We start from the raw sequence: 22,120 nt of genomic DNA on the forward strand, positions 1-22,120 counted from the left end.
AGTCTAGGCCAGCACCGCAGCTCCCCCGCACCCGGACCGGGCAAAACCATTGTGTTCCAACACACGGACGGAAGGCGCGGACATCCGTGCATCTGACGGGAAGAGAGCCCTGGCATGCTATAGCTCCGCAGCTCAGTGCTGCCCAGCGTCTCTGGAGCGGCCCCCCACGCCCCCCACCCCATGCGTTGCAGAGCACAGCGACAGCCCCCAGTGTGGGCACGGCTGCTGTGGGCTGAGAATGCACATCTCTCTGAGCCAACGTTCCCTACTTACATATGAAAAATGTTATGAATGTCCTTTGTTTTAGAATGTATCATTAAAACCTACAATAATAGTTTCGTATAAAATTTAGAAATGTTTTCCAGAAATCTTAAAATTTTATTGCAAAACAAGTCAGCCAAGCGCCCTGAGGTCCTGTTGTGTGTCAGGATCTCAACGCAAGGTTTTACGGGATTGCACTGAGTCACAGTGATTACGGCAGGTGTAACTGAAGACAGCCACTAAGAGCCCTGCAGAAACACCGAAGCCTCACGAGATGTCTAAACCTGCACATATTTATACTGTAAACCTGAAACCTACCCTACAGAAGACTCAAAAACGACAAAGTACACAGTCCAGCAGCCGCCAAAGCAACAACGTCACGGTCCAGCATGCAGCCCCCGAAGACAGGCACTGCGCACTCGCAGAGACCGGGGGAGAACGCAAGGATCCTCCTACTGCCACGACCCGGTTACCACCATGCCCCTTGGGCTGCGCACTGAGAGCCACTGTCGTTAAGAACGAAGTGCCTGACAGGCCTTCCCGGCCAAGTAAGAGATTGCGTAACCTTCGGCCATCAGCGGCCCAGAGACCCTCAACCTGGAGGGAAGGCACGAGAAGCTGAACAAAGGAGGGAAGGCAAGAGGCCTCAGTCCTGCCCAGAAGCCAGGATGCAGGGCCCTGGGGAAGGCCCCGGGGCCCACAAGCCGTCTGAGGAGTGACCCCACAGCCGCGTCAGAGCAGATCCCTGTGAGGGACCCGGCACGCGCGGCGGGAAGCGTGGCGCACAGACCTGCCTGGAGTGCGCGGCCAGGTGGCGCCCACGCCGTCCAGACCAAAGCCCCCTCCTCCCTGCTCCGTACACACCGACACTCCTAAGCAACACCACTTGAGGAAGGGTAAACTCCCGACAAGGGCAGGTCATTCCACTTGGCTGACATCTAGCTGCACTTTTTCCAGAGACCGTAACTTCTGACGGCCTGCACTCCCAGTTCACTCCCCACTGCTTCTGCTCTGCCCCCTGCCTCCTCCTCTCACCCCCTCCAGGCTCACCCAGCCCAGCGCTCCGACCCCACGCCCACCCCAACACACCTCCCTGCTCATCCCTGCGCAAGACTCCCCCCTGCCCAAGTGAAAGGTGAAACCGTAAAAAAAGTGAAGTGTCTTCTCACCATGACCAAGATGGAAAACAGAAAATAAAAACATGGATGCGTTTGACTTTGTAAGAATTTACAACTTCTATACAAAAGTACACACAAAAGCCTGAAAGGATAAAGTGAAGAAAAATGTTTGTGAAACATATAACAAAAATGTTCCCTGTGTCCACGGCTCCCAGAGTCAATTTCAGGAAAGACGGAAAACATAAAGGAAGAAAAATAGTTGAAAACCACGAGTACCTTGAAAAACAACACGCCCAATGACATTTCCCTCAACTAGAACACAGATGCACATTCCCGTGACCCATTTTTAGAGCATCAGAGTGCGTAGGGGAGGCAAGAGAGCTGGGAGCTGGGGGTTCCCCAGCACTGTGGCCACAGGACACATTCACGGGCTCCCCCTCACTCCACCTGCCAACCCAGGGCTACCCGTTACAACACCAGGCAAGTGGGGAAACCGACGTGAAAAGGATAATCTGTGACAGTAAACCCTGCAATGTCCCACACGCCTCACCCAGGGGCAGCGGTCATTTGGCCAGTGGTAAATCCTCATCAGAAGGCAGATGCTGGCAGGGCCGGGCTCATGCAGCCCCAAGGGCAGCAGCCCTCAGGGTCTCAAACCCACTCATCCCCAGGATCAACACCTCCAAACCCCCAATTCCAGCTGGACCCTTTGAGTGTCCTTATTTCCAGAGCATTAATGGCAGCAAGGGAGGTGTGAGCCGGTGCGGGGCCCTGGCCGGCAGTGGAGACGGAGGGCAGGCGCACCGTGCTCTCAGTTTCCCGCCAGTCAGCTACGCATACTCCGCTCTCCTAAATGGAGCTGCTCGCGTCTGTGCATTCTTACCAAGGGTTTCCACTGGCCTGCTTCTCCAGTAATAACCTCTTCTCATCTTCGGAGAACTCTAAGTCCAGTTCAAAAGAATTAGTGTCCAGGTCATGGATATACTGCTCGATGTTGCTACCCGCCACGTGTGGCAGGCCTGCATCCGCGGTGGACAGGGAGTGGGAGGACGACGACGAGGACACCTGCATGCAGCCGAACTGGCTCAGGAGGTGTTGTCGTACTGCAGCAGAGGAAGAATGAGACCCACGTGCCACTTCCCCTGGGCCCCCAAACCAGACGCAGCAAGCTCACACCCTGGAGGTCCTGAGGCCCCGCGGCCGCTGACTCCTCCTGCACTGGGGGGCAGGCCCCTGAACCAAGGCAGGACTGGATGCTGCCAGTTCTCGTCCCCCCTCCTGATGGGCTAAGCCCCAATCCTCAGCCCCAGGAAGAGGAGACTCAGGGCCCGGGGCCCGCTGACCTCTGCAAGCCCCTGCCACCCCGACCAGGGGAAGGAAGAGGAGGGATGGGTGGCCTCCTGGGCGCAGAGGCACCCTCCTGTGAGCTCAGGAGCCCTCCTCCTTGATGCCGTGGCTCAGTGTTTCTAAGTCTGTGGTTGTCACGCTATATCCCAATTTGACTGACTGCATTCAATTAAAAAAGTATATATCCCTTTCACCTACAGCCAGTATTAAACTTGATGCAGAGCTGTGTGCTCTTCTGGAGAAGGCTACAAACCGGCGGCGACAGAAAAATGGACTTCCTCACAGATGTGGCAAACGTGAGGCCTGTGCACGCAGACACGCCTGGGGGCCGGCGAGAGGGCCAGAGAGCCCCCAGCAGAGACCTGAGGAGGAGCGCTCGCCCTTGACGGCCTGCTCTGCACAGCTGCAGGGCCCACGCCTGAACCCCACCGCTGCCAAATACGAGGGAAAAGAAGCCACCAGCAATCGCTGAGACTAGAGTCCGTGTGTCCTTCCAAGTCCCCTGTGCCTCCACAAAGGCCCGGGCTGCCTCCCTTGAAGGTGGGCCCCAGACAGAGCACCCCCACCCCAGCCCTGCAGACCGTGCCTCCCACCCTCCCTACTCACTGCCGGGAGCGGTCTTCTCGCTAGCGCTCGCACAGCACAGACGGCAGGTTCAGCCCCACCTCACCGGCTCCTGGCTGGGACTGACCCTGGACAGTCCCATGGCCCGTCATCTAGGTAAGGTCTTCTAGCACATTCTCTGCTTCTGCTCTGTGAGGACTCCCTGGGCCAAGGCCGCCTCTGTTCAACATCCCGAAGTTTACAGAGGCTTCCATGAGCACCCACGCTGTCAGGCGTGCACAGGAAACTCCCCACGCTGCTCCTGCACGGAGGCTCTCTCCCAGGGCTCCCCACCTGGCCCGCTCCCTCCCGGGGCAACCGTCAGCACCACCACCAGCCACGGCAGCGGATCAGGAACATGCAAGAGAACCGAGCGCCTGTGCTCTCTGTTCACTGAGCAAACACTGTTCCCAGTTCCTTGCCCCCAGCGGGAGCCCCCTTCCTGCTGAAAAGGACCGCAGACTCTCTCGGGGCCTCACGGATGAGAACGTGCCCCTGCGAGGCCGTCAACGGCCACAGACCGGGAGCGCCCCGTCCCGTGTGTGACACCTTCCCGGGGCTAGGCTCCTTGCGCCGTCTGCACGGAGAGTGCGGCACAGCGAGGGCTGCCTGAACACCCACCAAGGCTTTCCAGCCCTGAAGCTCTGAAAGCTGAGGCTCCGCCCCCACCAGAAGGAAGCGACTGACCAAGGGAGCTGGCTTTACGACGGCCACACCCGACACTGAGAAGCCAGGGCTCTTGGCGCAGCGAATGTGACGCGCTGGCGGACAGACGGCCTGCCCAAGACCCTGCACCATGCGTGCACACGCGAGCACAGGCACACACAGCTCCATGAAACTGAGTCCCCAGGCGCTGAGCCCTGGTCAACGACGGCGTGAGCGGCCACTACGGAGCCGGGGGACGCCCCCGCCCACCCACTCTGACAGGCTGCGGCTCAGGAAGGACATCAGGCCCGGGGGGACAGTCTTGAGGCGGGGTACCCCGCAGTCCGCACACGCCGAGGCCGCCGACAGCCGAGACCACCGTGGTAGGGGAAGCAGACTGGGAGTGAGTGCAGAGGGCTACCCACATCTAACTCCCTTCAAGTCTGGGCACAAAAGATGTTTTAGCACAACGAAAAGGCGATGTGTTGTTTACAACAGTAAGCAGGAGACAGAAGAAACTCGGTCCCTGGGAGAAGATACGAGCAGTAATTCTGACTAAGCTCTGGATGTCTTCTAGAGAAAACCCAAGCTCCCCGGTCAGTTACTGCGGCACTCTACACACGGGGACTGGCTGGAACGAGCCGTGATGACAGAACTTACGCCAAGAGAACGGACTGCGGATGGTAACACAAACACGGGAAATCAGTTTTAAACACGAGGGCTCACGGCAGAGGATGAGGAGGGAGCACAGGACGGCCAAGGAGCTGGTCCCGGGTGGTGTGAGGGAGGTGCACGCCGCTCGCTGCCCCCTCTGCCCACTCCTGTGTCTTCACCTCCCCCATCAGGATGTTCAAACAATGAAGTATACTCAAGACCCCACCTCGACCAGACACTAAAAGCCAAAAGTGACCAGCGTCCAGCCTCAATGCCATGTCCCCCAGAAGTTCAGAACAGCAGCACCCTGGGCTTCTTGCACATGAGAAGCATTCCAGAATGTCTTCAGACACAGGATTTCAAGGCACCACCCAAAAGCAGAAGACAGAGGCCCCGGGGGACAGCATGGAGGGTTCTGCTCCCATGGGCTCCAGTCTCCTCAACCCAACAGCAGGCTCCCTCTGGGTGAAAACTAACTACAGGAAGTGCCCTCACTCCCCGGGCCTGGCAGTCTGTGCTCGGGGCAGATGGGCAGTGGGTACTTCCCTGGCCCCCTACTGGGGAGACTTGGATGGGGGCTGCACAGTGCTCAGCCACCAGCAGGTCTACGCTGGCCCCCCTCCAGCCACGCATCCCACAGGCTGGGCTCCCAGGGCCCCAGCACAGATCCACTGCGCACCGAGGAATGATGGCACATGGCACCGTGGGGCTGTCCCCAACACACACATGCATGTGCATACGCACACCCACAGACACACCCACGCATATACCCACCCCAGCACACACACAGAGTGCGTGCACACTCGCGCACACACACACACTCACAGACGCACACGGGCCATGCTCGGGTGCGTGCGCGCACACGCCAGTGGGCTCACATTTCCATAGCAGTCCTCGTCGTCCTCCGACATGGCCGGCAGGTAGGCGGTGAGCTTCGGAGGCGTCTGATGCTGCAAGTTCTCCCACGTGATGGATTCGAAGAACGGATGAGCTCGCAGGGGGCCATAGCCTCCCATTTCCTCACAGCCTAATCGCTTTGTGGCATCTAAAACCTGAAACAGAAGCCAACACGTGTCAGCGTCCGGACCGACTCTGACTAGAACATTCTCGAGCACTCCTTCTCCTTCCGTGTCATCTCGGACACAGGAGGGCACCGTGGCCTGTCCCACCCCATCCCACAGTGTGCTGGGGACCGCGGAGTCACCTCGGGGCCACGTCTCCCTCTCTCAAGCTCTTAGCCTTCCCCTCACACAGGTGAAAATAACCCCAAAACGAATGAATAGCAGCAAGTGTTCTCTCAAAATACACAAATCAAAAATGCTACAACCAAGAAAAAAATGAACACACTGTCTTTAAGAACAAGAAGACAGGGGCGCCTGGGTGGCTCAGTGGGTTAAAGCCTCTGCCTTCGGCTCAGGTCATGATCCCAGGGTCCTGGGATCGAGCCCCATGTCGGGCTCTCTGCTCGGCGGGGAGCCTGCTTCCTCCTTTCTAGGGGCGCCTGGGTGGCTCAGTTGGTTAAGCAGCTGCCTTCGGCTCAGGTCATGATCCCAGGGTCCTGGGATCGAGTCCCATATCGGGCTCCTTGCTCAGCAGGGAGCCTGCTTCTCCCTCTGCCTCTGCCTGCCTCTCTGTCTGCCTGTGCTCACTCTCTCCGACAAATAAATAAATAAAATCTTAAAAAAAAAAAAAAAAAAAAAAGAACAAGGAGACGGAGAGTCTGTCCGGACAGCGAGCTACCACAGACAGAACACAAATGCCGTGTGCTCCCACCCGTGCTTCACCTCAAAGGACCAACGGCTGTCTCCTCCCAGGTTCAGCTTCGTGCCCCTAAGCCCACCGAGCGTCAGCACGCTGCCCACTGACGGGCCAGGCCGAGCCGGGACCGACCCTGTTCCCCAGGACGAAGGGAAAGTGAAGGGGGGCCCGGCAGCCACGCGCGGGGGCAGGGGCTCTGCGGCTGCTCAGCACAGACCCACACGGCTTTCCTGAGCACACGCCTGTCTTGTCCGCAGCACCCGGGTGACCCTTCAAACCCCCTGCAGCAGACGCTATGGCTGGTGGCCAGAAATGTCACCGTGCAGGGTTTACAGCCACCTGCACTGTGACACGCCCAGCTGCTCCAGCAGCCAGTAACTTTAAATGATCTGCGTGCTGACGGACAAGTGCGAAGAGACACAAAGACTTCCTGTCCTGCTGAAGTCAAGAATCGGGCATCTGAAAACTGAAAAGGACTTACAGAGGTGAGACAGAAGACACCAATCTACCCACACTCACTATCAACTCGAAGACACCCTTTGGTTAAACACAGGGGCCTCCAGGAAAGCTGCTCTGACCCCAAGTTCAGAGGGACTCAGGGTGTGTCTGTCCGATCAGCTTGCAGAAGAAAATTGAGAATATTTACCAAAAGTTTTTCCACAAGGTCTCTTGCCTTAGGGAAGAATTTTTCAGGAAAGTCATATTCCAACTTAATGATCTTCTGAAATATAAGATATTCATTTCTGTAAAACAAGAAAGCCATCACATTGACAGAGTGCACGAACCTCCCCAACACAGAGCTTTAACATTCCTGGCCCAGCAGTCGCCCTCTCTCCCTGCAGAAGCCCCCGAACCCTGGCCCCGCCCTGGCCCAGTCCCAGGGGCTGCCCCCTCCCACCTCTGTTGCACCTGCTGTGATGGGCTTGGGGGCGGTGGGTGGGCTTACCCCGCTCGAAAAGGCGGCAGTCCGGCCACAAGCTGGTATATTATACATCCGAGAGCCCAAAGGTCTGAACTTTAAGGGAGGGGAAAAGAGAAAAGAATGACATTTGTAAAATTTCCGTGACAAGCACAGTTCACTTCTGACCACCCCGTTTCAGCCTCTGATCTACTTCTGTCCTTTAAAACCAGCCCGGGGCCAGGCCGTGCAGCCATTCCCACAGGCCTGCCACGGCCCGTGGGGGCACCCAGCTTCCTCACAGGGCCCGTGTGGACCTGAAGAGGCAGCAGAGGTCACTCCTGACTAAAGAAACATGGACAGTGACAGAGATGCCTTCTTCCAGCGCGGGGCGGCGGGTAGCGGTACCGGCGAGGGGGCCCTGGCACTCGGCACAGGAGGGCAGAGCGAGGAACCAATTTCCATCCTCTCACATCTCAAGCGTTTACCCCCAGGCCACAGATGCAAGCCAGGGGGCCGAAGGAGACAATCCATACGAGGTGCACCAAGCAAAAGCTTTAACTCTGTCCCTTCTTGGACTTGTGAAAATCCCTACTCCTCCTTTATAAACACTTTAATTCTACATTTTACAAGAAACAGTTCTAAACTTCCCTAAGTTGTTTCCAGAACCAGCTGGCAGGGACCCTGGAGGGGGCGCTCTCCTCGCCCGCGATGTCGCCACTCCCTTCCCACCCTGCCCTGCTCTCTCGCGCCCCTCGGTGCCCCCTCAACGCCCTCTCAGAGCTCACGACCTTGCCCATCTGGTTTCCTCGGGGCGTCTTCCATTCTACCCCCAGCTCAGCACTACAAAGGCATCGAGACACAACTCCTCCCGCACCATCAGCTGCCTCCCCCGAGCCCCCAGTGTGCGAGGACACAAGCAGCTTCTGGAAAAGGCCACAGCCTGGACCTCAGGAGATGAGACTGTAGGGCGCAGGGGGAAGGACCCGGCCAGCCGCAGTGCCGAAGGACATATGACACAGGTTAAAACGTAAAACAGACCCGAAATCTGAGGCCTGACATACAAGTGGAGTGAGGGGCACTTAAAAAACAAATCTACATTCTACCTAATAACTAGTTTTATACTCGGTTTCTCTACTGTCTAGTTAAAACGGGGAGCCACACAAGACAGACACCAACAGAAAAGCCTAGGCCCTTGAGAGCGGCAGCGGCCGGAGACTAGGCAACAGGCTATGGGTGGGCTGCCACCTCCAGAGAGCAGGACTGTCGGCACAGCCAGGCCCTGGGCTCCGCTCGCCGTGTGCATTATCTCAGTGTCTACCACCAGCAGCTCTCCTACCATTTAAGATGGTTTGTTAATACAATAAACCCTGAAGAGGGAAGCTGGTGTAACATTTCTGGAAAGCAGTATGTACCAAGGATTTTTTTTTTTTTAATTTATTTGACAGACAGAAATCACAAGTAGGCAGAGAGGCAGGCAGAGAGAGAGGAGGAAGCAGGCTCCCCGCTGAGCAGAGAGCCCGGTGCGGGGCTCGATCCCAGAACCCTGGGATCATGACCTGAGCCAAAGGCAGAGGCTTAACCCACTGAGCCACCCAGGTGCCCCCCAAGGATTTTTTAAATGCTAAGTTAGGCCAAGGCAGAGGCTTAACCCACTGAGCCACCCAGGTGCCCCCCAAGGATTTTTTAAATGCTAAGTTAGGCCAAGTCATTCCTCTTCTGCAATCCAAGCAGAGGACCGTGAGGCAGCCCCAGCAGACTCGGGACAGGCAGGGGGCGCCCTTCCATGTTGGGGCCTGGCATGTGCTGCCCGTGGCAGTCAAGCCAGATCGTGGCACGGAAAGGAAAAGCACCTGGGCGCCAACAGCTAAGGAAGAGCTCAATGAACTACAGTAAATCCACGTGCTGGAAGGGCACAGGTGTCACAAATGTCTACACATGACCTCAGGGACACGGAGAGATGCTGGTGCCATGATCCCAGGGAACAGGCTCAAGCGGAAGGGTCACATGAACCTGCAGAAGTTCGCAACTGGGAAGACACGCCAGGTCACTATCTGGGGTCCGTCCGCGGGCGGGAGGCGCCAAGTGTCTCTTGCTCTTTTACCTTGCATGTTTTCTAAGCATTCTTTATAACACGCAGGTGCCACTTTTAGAATCAGAAAAGGAATCTTAACTATTTTTGAATAAATATCATGACTTAAAACATCTAAAAGCGTAAGAAGCTACGCAGTGAGGTCTCCCTCACAGAACTATCCCCGCAGGCCCCCTGAGGGCCACTGTCCCTGCTGCCGGTGCACCCACCCAAGAGAATTTCAATGACGGACAAGTCAATGTGGGGTAGACATTCTCTTTCCAGTTTTTACACAGAAGGCGGTGGCCACTCTGTGTCTTCCTAGCTTACCCAGTAGAGCCCCCCATCGGTGCTGAAGGACTGCTTTATGCTAAAAACCCCAAATCTAGGGAAAGCTAGCCCTTAGGCAGCCATGAGATATGCTTCAAGAATCTGGGCCGCAGCACCCACCCCCCAGAGGAGGGTTTCCCAGCCTTGGCTCTACGGACCCCCGGGGCCGATGCACTCCTGCTGCGGGGGCGCACCTGCTTCTCACCACGCCGAGCAGGGTCCCCGGCTTCCACCTGCTAGTCAGCAACAGCACTCCCCTTCCCACCCCTGCCAACGGGTGACAGCAGAAGTGTCCAGACAGGGCCAAATGTGCCCCAGCTAAGAAGCCCTGCGCTACAACTACATCTGGCCCATGGTAAGAGTTCCGAATCTCTGTTGAGTGAGTAAGAGTAAAAAACAAAAATAAAGAACCCAGAGACCGCTAAGTGGCCCAGCCACCTTCCTGGGCTCCCTATGGCTCCAGCCCCCGGAGAGTCGTTAAAAAGCGGTCACACTCAGCAACAGAGCCACCCCAGAACCACTCAGTCCTCTGCTGCCTCTGGCAGGGCTCCGTCTCTCAGGACAGCAGGTCCTTGCAGCCGGTCAGTTGCAAGGTGTCAAAGTGTCAGTACAGGACACTGACCATGCAGCCCTCAGGCAGCCCGAGGGAGCCCCCACCCCATGCCCCAGCAGCAAACAGCCAGGGGGAGGCTGCAGCCGCAGAACGTGTCATCTGGGATGGCTCTCCACACTGAGACCCGACTCTGCTGCCCCTCTCTGTCCCCCGCCTGCCTCGGGCCCACGCAAGGCCGCTCTCCCAGCTTCTCCCTGCTCCTAGCCTTCAGCTGCCCCACCCCCTTCTCCCCCGCTGTCCCGCTGACTCTTCACTCTCCGGACCTCTTCCTGTGAGCAGAACCTCACCTATGCACCTCTCGTTTTCAAAACTCGGGCCCTCAACCCTGAGGCTCCAGGCCCATGCCAGTTCTAAGGACTGGGTAGCGACAGCTCGCACTGGCTGGGCCCTGGCTGTGAAACCAGCTCCAACCCTCCCACACGGGCTGCCTTCCTGGCCTCTCCCCACACTCCGAGGAGCCTGGTTTGCTCGAGCCGACCTGTCACCTGCCACCGCCAGGGAAGCACCAGCCCGAGGCAGCACTCAGGATCCCGGGGCTCAGGGACACGGCAATGACTACAGACCTCTCGGCCACACTTCTCCCCCACTGAATAGTTGCTCCTAAAGGAACAAGATCAAATCTCAAAGCATCAAGCCGCAGTAGCCCCAGGAAGTGTAACACAAAACAACAGAGCAGCACACAGGTTATCCGAGAAAGATACTGACAAAGGTCGCAAGAGGCACTCTCGTAACTGTTAACTGTACAGGAAAAAACGGCCGTAACAGCTACCATAAAGAGAAAATAGTCTGGATCAAGTGAAAGCAAGTTACCTTTTACAGGCCGACTTCTCGGTGAGCAGCTCTGGAGACACATACTGGGCTGTTCCTACAAACGAGTTGGCCCTGGCTGGTGAGAAGAGGAGAAAGGGGGAGTGGTCACGCACTGAGACAAGCATCCCGCAGTGCCGCGCCGCGGGCACCCACCCACCGGGAGCCAGCCCGGCCCGCTGGCAGGACTGCAGCTCTCGGGCGCGGCACGAGGCCCCTGGAATCGGACTGTACACTCCCGAACCCCTGCCTGGTCCAGGGCCCTCCCCTCAAACCCTCTTTCTTGGGGCTCTCTCCTCCAAGAGCTGGCTCAAAGGTCATCCGCTCTGTGACAGCAGCCCTGACGGCCAGGGCAGTCCCTCCAGGCCACCCCGCCGGGCAGACACGCCGGAGAGGCGTTCGCCCAGCCTCCCACTACCTGGGAGCATCCTGAAGACAGGCGGCCGGTCTGTCTGGTTCACTATTGCACCCGTGGTGCCTAAAATAGCCCCAGACACATAGCAGGCACAGATGGGACACGTGCAGATGTGGGAACACACCTGATCCCCTGAAGGCTATGCATCCCTAACAGAGCTCATGGAGGTTAGGGGCGATGAGGGGAGTGAGACCCAGGAGCTCCGGCCAGGGAACCTTCTCCACACCCGCCGCTTCCAATACAGGGCTGTGGAACACCAGGTCTGCCAAACTCGACCCACAGACCCCCAGGGTCAGTGACAGCAGGAGCCTCCGGACCTGCCCGTCACACGACAGGCGACGCAACACCACCTGAGCCATCCCAGCGGCCCTCGAGGCGTCCTCGTTGGGTGTCCTCTGACATAGGGGACAGTAAAGCTATTCTGCCTTTCCCTGTCACCGACAGACACAGGACCGGGGTTCCCACGGGACAGCTGCCCACCGTGTAAGCGTGTGTGAAATGCCGTGTCACCTCCGACACCCCCCGGGAGACGCCCCCCATCACCTGCCGTGACCCGCCATGCACGGTCTCCCACCCCAGTCCTATGTGAACCGCACCCTGCGCGCGCACGGAAGGCTGTGGGCAAGGCTCCGGCCCGGCTCGGACGGGACCCCGGAGGAGACGACCTTTCCCAGCAGCAGGGTCCAGCTCGGCTCTGTCTCCTGTCCAGCACCCCGTGACAGACAGGAGGCCGAACCGCAGATTAACATCGTTTTGCTCCAGGCAAACAAGCCCCGTGACTGAGCCTGCCCCTGTCACAGATCAAACGGTCTTTCTTCTCAGCATCTTTAATAATCCCTGCTACAAAGTACTTGTCCCTGAGAACACGTTTTCCCGAACCGACCTGAGAAGTGAAACATCACAGCAACACACCTACCGGCGAACAGCCTCCAGCCCTCCAGGCCACGGCTGAAGCCAGGGACACGGGAGGCAGCAACCAGCCCCACACAGGGCCCTGCCAGGTGGGCTTACCGACAAGTGTCCGAGCTCCTCTACTCAGGGTTCTCGGCGGGGGACAAACAGGCCCCCGGGGGACATCTGGCAACGCCGGGAGACACTTCCCGCTGCCACAGCAGGAGCGTGAGGGAGCTCAGGTCACCTCGTGGACAGACCCCGCAGGGCTACAGACAGCAGGAGCACCCGGCGCCACACGTCCCCAGGCCCTGGGCGGCCTCTGCGCGGCCTCCCTGGGACAGGGCTCTCCCACCCTCTGGAGGCACGGCCGCGAACAGAACAGGCGGAGCCAGCCCTGTTCTGGCACGTTCCGGAGGACGGGGAGCGGGGGAAGGGAGAAGAGCCAAACGTGCCTTCATCGTCCCTGCTCGGCTGTGTGTCGGCCGCGTCGGGGGCGGCAACCTTCTCCTCCTGCCCTGACTGGAGGCTCCGAACTGGGCACCTCAGCCCGGTCCTGACAGAGAAATGACCTGAGGTCACAGCTACCTGGGACAAACACAACAGACCCATGTTTGGTCGGTCTGCAAAATTCTTGACCGTATACGGCTATAAATAGCACAACATCTGAATTAAAACGCAACCGGAAACCAGGGCGCCCAGCCACAGCAACGCGGCACACGGCGTCTGGCGGAGAGAGGCCGCCGCATCCCCGCTCACCACCCCCGGGGCGGCCCTGAAGCGCGGGGGCTCGCCGTGGGGGAGACTCCTGACTGCCGTCCGAGGCCTCTGAGGCAGACGCCCAGGAGGAAGACACAGCCGGAGCCAGTGGGCTCGCTCCTCCCCACGCGTCCCCAGACTGGTCTCTGCCTTCGTCAGCGCTCCAAGGGGCGATCCTGGGTACTGGGGCCCTGGGGTCAGCAGGAGCCCCCAGGGGAAGGCAGGGGAGAGCCTCGGGCGCTACCCTTCCTGCCTCACACGGCGCCGCACCCCTCCCCACCACGATGCCCCCGCCTGCCCCGAGCGAGAGGCTCACAGTCCCCCTGCGGGGATCCAGCCCCCTTGCTTCCTCGGCCCTGCTCTCCTCAACTCTCCCCTCAGTCAATCACTCTCCCGAGCAGACTGCGGCTGAATCTGCATCCTGCCAGGACCCTGAGCGACACTGCCAGGAGCACTGAGGTGACTGAGAAGAGGAAAAAAGAACCCGAGAGCCAAAACCTAATGAAACCGTTCAATGATGCAATGAATCAAAGAAATGCAAATGAAAACATCATGGCCTATCAAATCAGCGAAGATAAAAAAGTAAATACACACCGAGGGCAAGCATGTGAGAGGACACACACACCCAGTGCTACCGGTGGGAATATGGAAGGGTGTCGTTTTCAGGGGAGCAATTTTCCAAAAAGCACCAAAATCCACAGAGAACAAACTTGCCCTCTGAGCCAGCAGCTCGACTCCTGGCACCTCGTCCTCAAGGACGGACCGACAGGACCCTGGGAGCCCCACTTGGTAACTCACGGCCTCCACTGGGCGTCCATTCTGCACAGGAAGCATGCGCTGCTTCTGCAATTTTTTTTTTTTTAAATTTTATTTATTGCCCAAAAAAAAAAAAAAATAAAATTTTATTTATTTACCCGAGAGAGAACAAGAGTGCGCGAAAGCACAGAAGGTGAGGGAGAAGCAAACTTCCTGCTGATCAAGGAGCCCCACATGGGGCTCGATTCCAGAATCCCGGGATCACGACCTGAGCCAAGGGCAGATGCCCAACCAACTGAGCCACCCAGGCACCCCTGAGATTCGTTTTTTTAATGCTATTACTAAAAAGTTCTAAAACTGTATTTTTGTATGGAAAGATTTATGCATAATTAAGTAATTCATAAGTAAATAAATAATTCAATAATTTTGCCTTTAAATAGCTACACGATGCACCACATAAAGTCTACAAGATACACACCGTTCCCGCCCCAGCCCGTGGCTGGGCTTTAAACAGTGAATCAGGATGTTATTAGGGCTGCGTGGTTGCTGCAGGCTTTCTGGGCCTGGCATGGCTTGTCTCCTGTGACACCTGCTGCTTCCTCTCCCCCAGGAGCCCATGCACACCTTCGTAGAGGTGGGACTCCAAGTCCCCAGGGAGGTATGAAGCCCACCCCCCAGGACAGGAGCTCTCTTGTTGGTCATGAGATGAAAGACTCCTCTGGCGTGTGGAGGAGAACAGGACTGCCCTCAGAGTGATGTTCTAGAGGCATAAAATAAAACATGCAGGATGAGACAAAGGACGAAAATACCCAAATGCTAAAGCAGTGACCATGAGATATAACAGTACACGATTTTCTTTATCGATGTAACAACGAGATCTGGCAGGTCTAACAGAATTCCGAAGCTAGAATGGGCATCAAGAAACTGACAGCCGGGGCGCCTGGGTGGCTCAGTGGGTTAAAGCCTCTGCCTTCGGCTCAGGTCATGATCTCAGGGTCCTGGGATCGAGCCCCCACATCGGGCTCTCTGCTCTGCAGGGAGCCTGCTTCCACCTCTCTCTCTGCCTGCCTCTCTGCCTACTTGTGATCTCTGTCTGTCAAATAAATAAATAAAATCTTAAAAAAAAAAAAAAAAAGAAACTGACAGCCAAAGGGGCACGTGGGGGGCGCAGTTGGCTGACTGTGCTTCAGCTCCTGGTTTCAGCTCAGGTCATGATCTCGGGGTCGTGGGATCGAGCTCAGCGGGGAGGCCGCTGGAGACTCTCTCTCCCTCCGTTCCTCCCCCAACTTGTGGGCGCTCTTTCTAGAAAAAATAAATAAACCTTAAAATGAACCAACGAACAGGAACCCGCGACAACTCTAAAGGAACAGAGGGACGCGTGTGACCGCCCCGGATGAGCATAGGCACTTGTTGCCCACCTTCACAGTCAAAGAAATGTTTCATTTCACTGAAAGTTTGGGGAAAATACGCAACTTTTCCCTTTCAGCCGACTTCTATGCATGACAACCAGGGTCAGAGCCATAGAGAGCACTAGAAATGCAGAGACAACCTAGTTCCCTCCCCGCAGGCTCAGAGATAAACCGAAGGCCAAAGTGCTCTACCAGTTAGAAAACCAGGCCTACAACCCACCAGCGGCCGAAACGCTGCCGTTTCCATGCCACTGACCCACGGGAAGCAGGCCACAGGGTAAGAGTAAGGAAGAGGGTCTCGGGCTGGGCTGCTGTGTGCACCCTGAAAGTGATTCAAAGAAACTGACCAGCATCCTGGGCCGCTGAACACTCCGGCCACCACCCCGAACTCAGAAGTGCCAGTGACGAAGGAGAGACCTCAAGCGATGTTCCCACCGTCAGAGAATACCGACACGCTCTTCAAAGCTGGCAGCACAGGCTGCTGGTCTCTCAGCCATACGCCCACAAGTGAAGCACAGCAAACACGCTCCGCAAACGGGACGCGCTCTTGACAAAAGATGAGCAAACTGAGCACAGCAACCTGTGAGAAGGAGTCTGCACCGCCACCAAGTGGCGTTTATCCCGGGAGCACAAGAGTGGTTCAACGCATAAAAATCAATCGATATACTATGTGTCATCAGCATAAAGGGAAAAAAAAAGGCACATGATCATCTCAACAGATTCAGAAAAAGGGTATAACGAACACCTAACACTCCTTCTCGACAAAAATACGTCACAGAGTAAAAACAGAAAGAACCTCCTCAGCCTGATCAGGGCGTCCAGGAAAACCCCACGGCGAGCGTCCCACTCGACGGGGAGAGACGGAAGCCTCTCCCCGCAGATCAGAGACACGACAAGGACACCTGCCCGGGCCCTGCCTGCTCCATATGGCCCTGGAGCTCCGACCACGGCAGGGACGCAAGAAGAGATAACAGGCATCCAGAGCGGAAAGGAAGAAATGAAGCCGTCTTGAATCACAGATGACTTGATCTTACATACACAAAGTTTTGAGGAATTCATTAAAAAACGATCACAACTAAGAACGAAATCCTGCCAGGCTATAGGACACAAGATTAGGACCCAAAAATCAAATGTTTCAGTGAATAATCAAAAATGAAATTCAGAAAACAATTCCACTTACAAGAGCCTCAAAAATAAAATACTTAGGAATTTCCTAAAAACACTGCAGAGCTTGTAGGCTGAAAACCATGAAAGGTTTTTGAAAGAAATGACAAGACCTGAATAAAAAGACCCCCTATGCCGAGGGACCAGAGGACTTAGTACTGCTGTGATGGTGACACCCCCAGACAGCTCCCCCACATTCCCACCCCCAGCAACACTGCAGGGAGTACCAGAATGCCACCACTCCGTCTAAAAACAATGTTCCCCTGTGAGGACCGACCACGTTCTGTTTACCCACTTGCATGATCACCTGATGGACACGAGCTGTCTCCACGTTCAGGCTATCAGACAAAAGTCCTCTCAACAGTCCTGCACACCTTTTCTCCATAAACATGTTCTCAGCTCTCTTGGGTATGTGCCAGGGAGCACAACTGCTGAGTTACAAGCTAACTATGGCTAACTGCCACCTGACTTTCCAAAGGGACTGCACCATTTCACGTTCCCACCTGCAGGGCACGAGGGCTTGGGCTCCTCCACACCCATGCTAAGGTTTGTCATCACTGTCGGTCACTGTGATCACAGCCGTTCTAGAAGCAGTGGCTCAGTGTGCTTTTGATCTGCATTTCCCCAATGACCTTGAACATTTTTTCATGTATTTACTGGCATTTGTTTGTCTTTTTTGGAGAAACGTCTATTTAAACCCTGTGCCCACTTTTAAATTTTTATTTCGTTTTATTTCTTAAGTTATGAAATCTGGGCATAAGTCCCTTAAGATATATGATTTGGCAATACTTTTTTCACTTTCTGAACGGTAACACAGCACAAAAGTTTCCCAACTGGACGCAGCTATTTCTCTTCTGTCACTCATGCCTCAGATGGCGTATCTCAGAACCACTCCCCGACAACCCCGAGGTCATCGAGATTTACACTTACACTTCCTTTCAAGAGTTTCAGTTTCTGCATTCTATATTCACACTTCTGCTCTACCCAAGGTTAACTTCGGAGTTAGCTTTTGCGTATGGTGTGAGGAAGGGGTAAATCATGTTTTTGAAGAACTGGTCAACGCTGAAGGATGACAGCAGACCAGTTCAAATTTGTTGCAAGCAGCAAATAAAGGGGAAAGGAAAGCAGGCACTTATCCTGTCTTGTCTCTGTAGTTGATACCACCATAACAGTTACTATGGGGAAGTTTTTCTTTAAAGAAGAATTCCAGTCCATGAATGAAAGAATTAGACTGTGATCTGCATTCTCTAGAGAATTAACGGATCTAGGCCATTATGGCTAAAAAGGGCTGCTGACATCACAGGGAGAGATGACAGGGTGTTATGAGTGTCCTAATGGAGAACACACCCCAGCCTCTGGTGTGGGAGGACAGAATCCGCATGTGATCAAGGGGCCAGATCCAACTTCCCATTTCCAGCACACAGAAGGGACAGGAGCACTGTTACAGGACTCCAAAGAGGTGCAATCAGGAAACTCCAGGAAACTCTGTAAGACAAATGACCTGGTTTCTTCAATAGACTACAAGGAAAAAAATAAAGAATGAAAAAGAAATTTAAGAAACAAATTAGCTAGGCCCACTGTGGAGCTTTATTTAAATCCTGATTCAAGCAGACAACCACCAAAAAATCCTGATGTAGAATTATGACAACTGGAAATTTAACACAGTATTCTGGAATATAAAACAAATACTGTAGTTTCTCATTATGAAAATGGTTTGCTATTGCAGTTACATATGTATGTGTGTGTGTGTGTGTTTTTTTTTTTTTTTAAATTTATTTGACAGAGAGAGACACAGCGAGAGAGGGAACACAAGCAGGGGGAGAGGGAGAGGGATAAGCAGGCTTCCCGCCCAGCGAGGAGCCCGATGCGGGACTCGATCCCAGAACCCCAGGATCACGTCCTGAGCCGAAGGCAGAGGCTTAACCCACTGAGCCACCCAGCCACCCCTGCAGTTATACTTTTTAAAAGAAACTTAATAGGGGCACCTGGGCTGCTCAGTGGGTTAAACCTGGGATGGAGCCCTGCATTGGGCTCTCTGCTCAGCAGGGAGCCTGCTTTCCCCTCTCTCTCTGCCTGCTGCTCTGCCTACTTGTGATCTCTGCCAAATAAATAAATAAAATCTTAAAAAAAAAAGAAGCTTTATACTTTATACTTTTTTTACTTTAGCTGTACCATGGAAGGTACAGCTGGAGTGAGTGACAGAAGTGACTTCAGATCTGCAGTCTCCCCCCGCTCTGCCCCTCACGGCCCCTCTCCCGTCACCTGCCAGCCCTCCCCTCCTGTTTAGTGAATGGAACCTCCACATCTGGGCATACCAGAAAGGCCTACACGGCTCAAGACACATGTTTCTAGACACAAACCCTAAGTCTGAACCTCTGTGGCATCCTAAGCTCCCCAAACCTCTTACAAAGAGGGCAAAGACCAGGGCCACAGCCACAGACAAGGGGCTTACTGGCTTATTCTGCGGGATTAAGCTGTCCCCACTCGGACAGGTCTGAAGTCAAAGTCCTCTGTGCCAGGAAGTCCTCCTCAGTCCCACACACCCTCTTCCACAGCCGGCTGCCGTTTCCCATCTCTGCCTCTCACAACCACAGGGCCACGCCACTCCACAGGAAGCAGTGAGACAGAGGCACAACCTGTGTCTGTCTGGGAAGACAGACAACCTGCCTCTTGCCAGGAGGACGCAACCAGCTCACGTGCACAGCACAGCTAAGGAGCCTGGGCCGTGTTCCCACCGACACCTGCTTTCCGCAAGCTTAAGATGTCTTCAGAAATCCATCTCTCCATGAAAGGTAAAAGCTAATGGGAGAATAAATGCTAAGATTCTGAACTACTTCAAACAGAAAGTGACAGTGAGTCACTATAATGAATCCTTCACGTAATTAGACATGTTTTTCCCTCTTTCTCTAAGAAGGAAAAAAAAAGCCAACTCCTCCGTATATATGAGCTCTCCCTGCTTTACAGCGTAAGCACTTCCAGACTTCTTCTAGAAAGAAAGATAGGCAGGTGTATTTCACTATTTCACCACGGCATCTACATTCTTCTCTTTTCTAAATGACTACAAGGCAACAGGATTAGCTTGTGCCAAGCATCAGATTCTAAAGAGAATGCGGGGGGCGGGGGGAGCAGCCCGAGCAGACCGTGAGGGGGCTGGCTTCTGAGGCTGACTAGGGGGGGCCCACAGGAAGTCACACATGACATGTCAAGAACAGGACCACGGCATTTCCTATTCAGTTCGCCTGGGTCACGGGCAGCACTTACGGCCGTATCCACAGAAGCTCGGCTGCCAGCCATTTCGATGCGACTCTGCAGTAGGAACGAGTCCGACCCATCAAGGTTTCGGGGCACCTCACGAGTGCCCACAGGACACTTGTGAGGAAAGGGAGCCGTAAAAGGCGGGTGAGTGGCACCAGGACTGAAATTTGTTGAGAAATAAGCGTGTCTTCCTTGATTGCAAGTTTTGTTTTGGCCAAGGGGCGGTGCCCTAGGAGTCCCAGAGAAGTGCCCAAATCCTAGACGTCGTCTTGGCGACTCAGTGAATGTCTGCACAACAGGAAGGCACCAACCGAGTCTTCACACCAACACTGCGAGTGACAACACGGGGCTGCAGGAGCACCCGGGAAGCCAAGATAAGGCACCCTGCGGAGGAAAACTCAGAGGCCCAGCCGGGTGCAGCCAGAGGAGGGGACCCCAGGCACCCGCCTGCCAGCCGCCCTGGGAGCACACGCTCCCTAAAGAGGCCTCCGTTCAACCTGGGGCAGAGCAGGCCTGCCCGGCTGAGCCGGAGGGCTCTCCCGCTGGCACGTGGGGCTCACGGCTCCCCTCTTCCTCAGGAGGGCAGCTGGAGCGAGCCGGGTGCTTCCCCCTGAAAGCCCAGTCCTTCTCACGAGTCCCCACAGGCCCTGGCAGAGGTGAGCACGTTGCCCAGCCCCTCAGGCCAGGCTCAGAGTAGCTCTGTCGGGGACACTTGTCCTGACTCGAGGTTCATGTTCAAGGTCCCTTATTAATTTCAAGGTCCCGGCTGGCTAGCCAGGACACCCTAAGGCACTCTTATGGCCCACTTTACTGTTAGTCACTCCTCAGGCGACGGAGTGGTCATGTCGCATAAACCAACACCAGGAATTACCCTAAGGGAACAGTGATAAGGAGGGTTTGTAATTATAAACGTGCACCTGAGGAGGTTAGACATCAGCTCTCACATGTTCTGTGACTTCACAGAACCTCGCTCTGACCAGCATGCCGCATCAACTACGCAGAGGAGACGGGGAGACAGATGGGGCCGACGGCGGGCACCGGGATACAGGGCAGTGCTCTCCCCGTTAAAACTGACAGTCCCAACGCAGAGGGCTGGGAGCGGACTCCACTGACCCCCACACTCCCGCACAGAACACCAGGAACGCATGTGGCCCCTGGCATCTTCGAGGACTAGGGAGGGTGAGCCGTGGTGGGACACGCCCCGGTGCTCACAAGGACCTGGGACAGCAACACGTAGAGCGTGGCTGGCAGAACCACCACAGACCGTCCAGAAGAGCCTTCCCTCCACCCGGCAGACCAGGCGCCCACTGCCCAGGCCTTCAGGCAGAGCCGCCACGGAAGCCAGGGCCTGCCCCTGTGAAGACTTAAGTGTGTACAACAGCAGGGGTGTGGCGAACACGTCCCTGACAGTGAATACAATGCCATTCGATGCATTTCTGAGAAGCTGCTTTGGATCTGGAACACTGAGCTGGGACGTGCTGGGAAGAGGGCGCTCACACACCTTGTTTACTCTCCGGGGATAGCACTTTCGCTGTTCCAAAATCCGTGATCTGGATGTGCATGTCCTCATTCAACAAAATGTTTTCCGGCTTCAGGTCCCTGTGAAAGCAGATTTGGTGCGTCTGAGATGAAATATTTCAATGGCAATGTTATCACAAACACTAAATTTGCTGAAAACAAATGAACTGATTAAATATTTCTAATCTTTACAGACTAACAATGCGAGTCTACAAAGTTCACACTGAGCAAATACCAGCTGCATCTAATGGGTACGTTCCCACCACGTCACTTCAGAAACGCATCTGTCATTTTCAATACACTTTTTGGTAAAACTGTATTCCATCATTTTTAACCCATAAAAGGCAGATCTTGGGAACCTACTGCGGTCAGGTAATCATTTCACAATATATATAAATCAGCCACCACGGTGTACACCTTTGACCTACACAGTGATAAGCGTTCACTGTTTCTTGATAAAACCAGAAAACAGGATTAAAATATTAAATTTTATGGGGCACCTGGGTGGCTCAGTGGGTTAAAGCCTCTGTCTTCAGCTTAGGTCGTGATCCCAGAGTCCTGGGATTGAGCCCCGCATCAGGCTCTCTGTTCAGCGGGGAGCCTGCTTCCCCCCCTCCTCTGCCTACTTGTCTATCAAATAAATAAAAATTTTAAAAAGTCTTAAAATGTTAAATTTTGTTATGTGTATTTTGCCACAAAAACCATCTGTAACAGAACAACAAGAGAGCTCGTACGAACACTTTCGATTTGACAAAATCGGAGAGTCACGGAGACGGAGATCAGAAATGAGCACGCACACGAGCTCCAAGGTGCGACGGAAAGCACCAGTTGGGACGGCCGAGGGCGCC

At 55.1% G+C, this 22,120-nt stretch overlaps 1 protein-coding gene across 1 annotated transcript in view; it reads right to left on the reverse strand.

The window, feature by feature from the left end:
* The window catches only part of PDPK1 (3-phosphoinositide dependent protein kinase 1), a 66,593-nt gene that overhangs the window by 6,955 nt on the left and 37,518 nt on the right, over positions 1–22,120 (reverse strand). Inside the window, 7 exon segments of the mRNA XM_080829840.1 lie at positions 2,263–2,471; positions 2,474–2,482; positions 5,507–5,680; positions 7,033–7,129; positions 7,333–7,401; positions 11,109–11,184; positions 21,256–21,353. Of these exon segments, the coding sequence (XP_080685966.1) occupies positions 2,263–2,471; positions 2,474–2,482; positions 5,507–5,680; positions 7,033–7,129; positions 7,333–7,401; positions 11,109–11,184; positions 21,256–21,353 (732 nt within the window).

Source organism: Martes martes, assembly GCF_963455335.1.
Source record: "Martes martes genome assembly, chromosome: 18".
Taxonomy (NCBI): Eukaryota; Metazoa; Chordata; class Mammalia; order Carnivora; family Mustelidae; genus Martes; species Martes martes.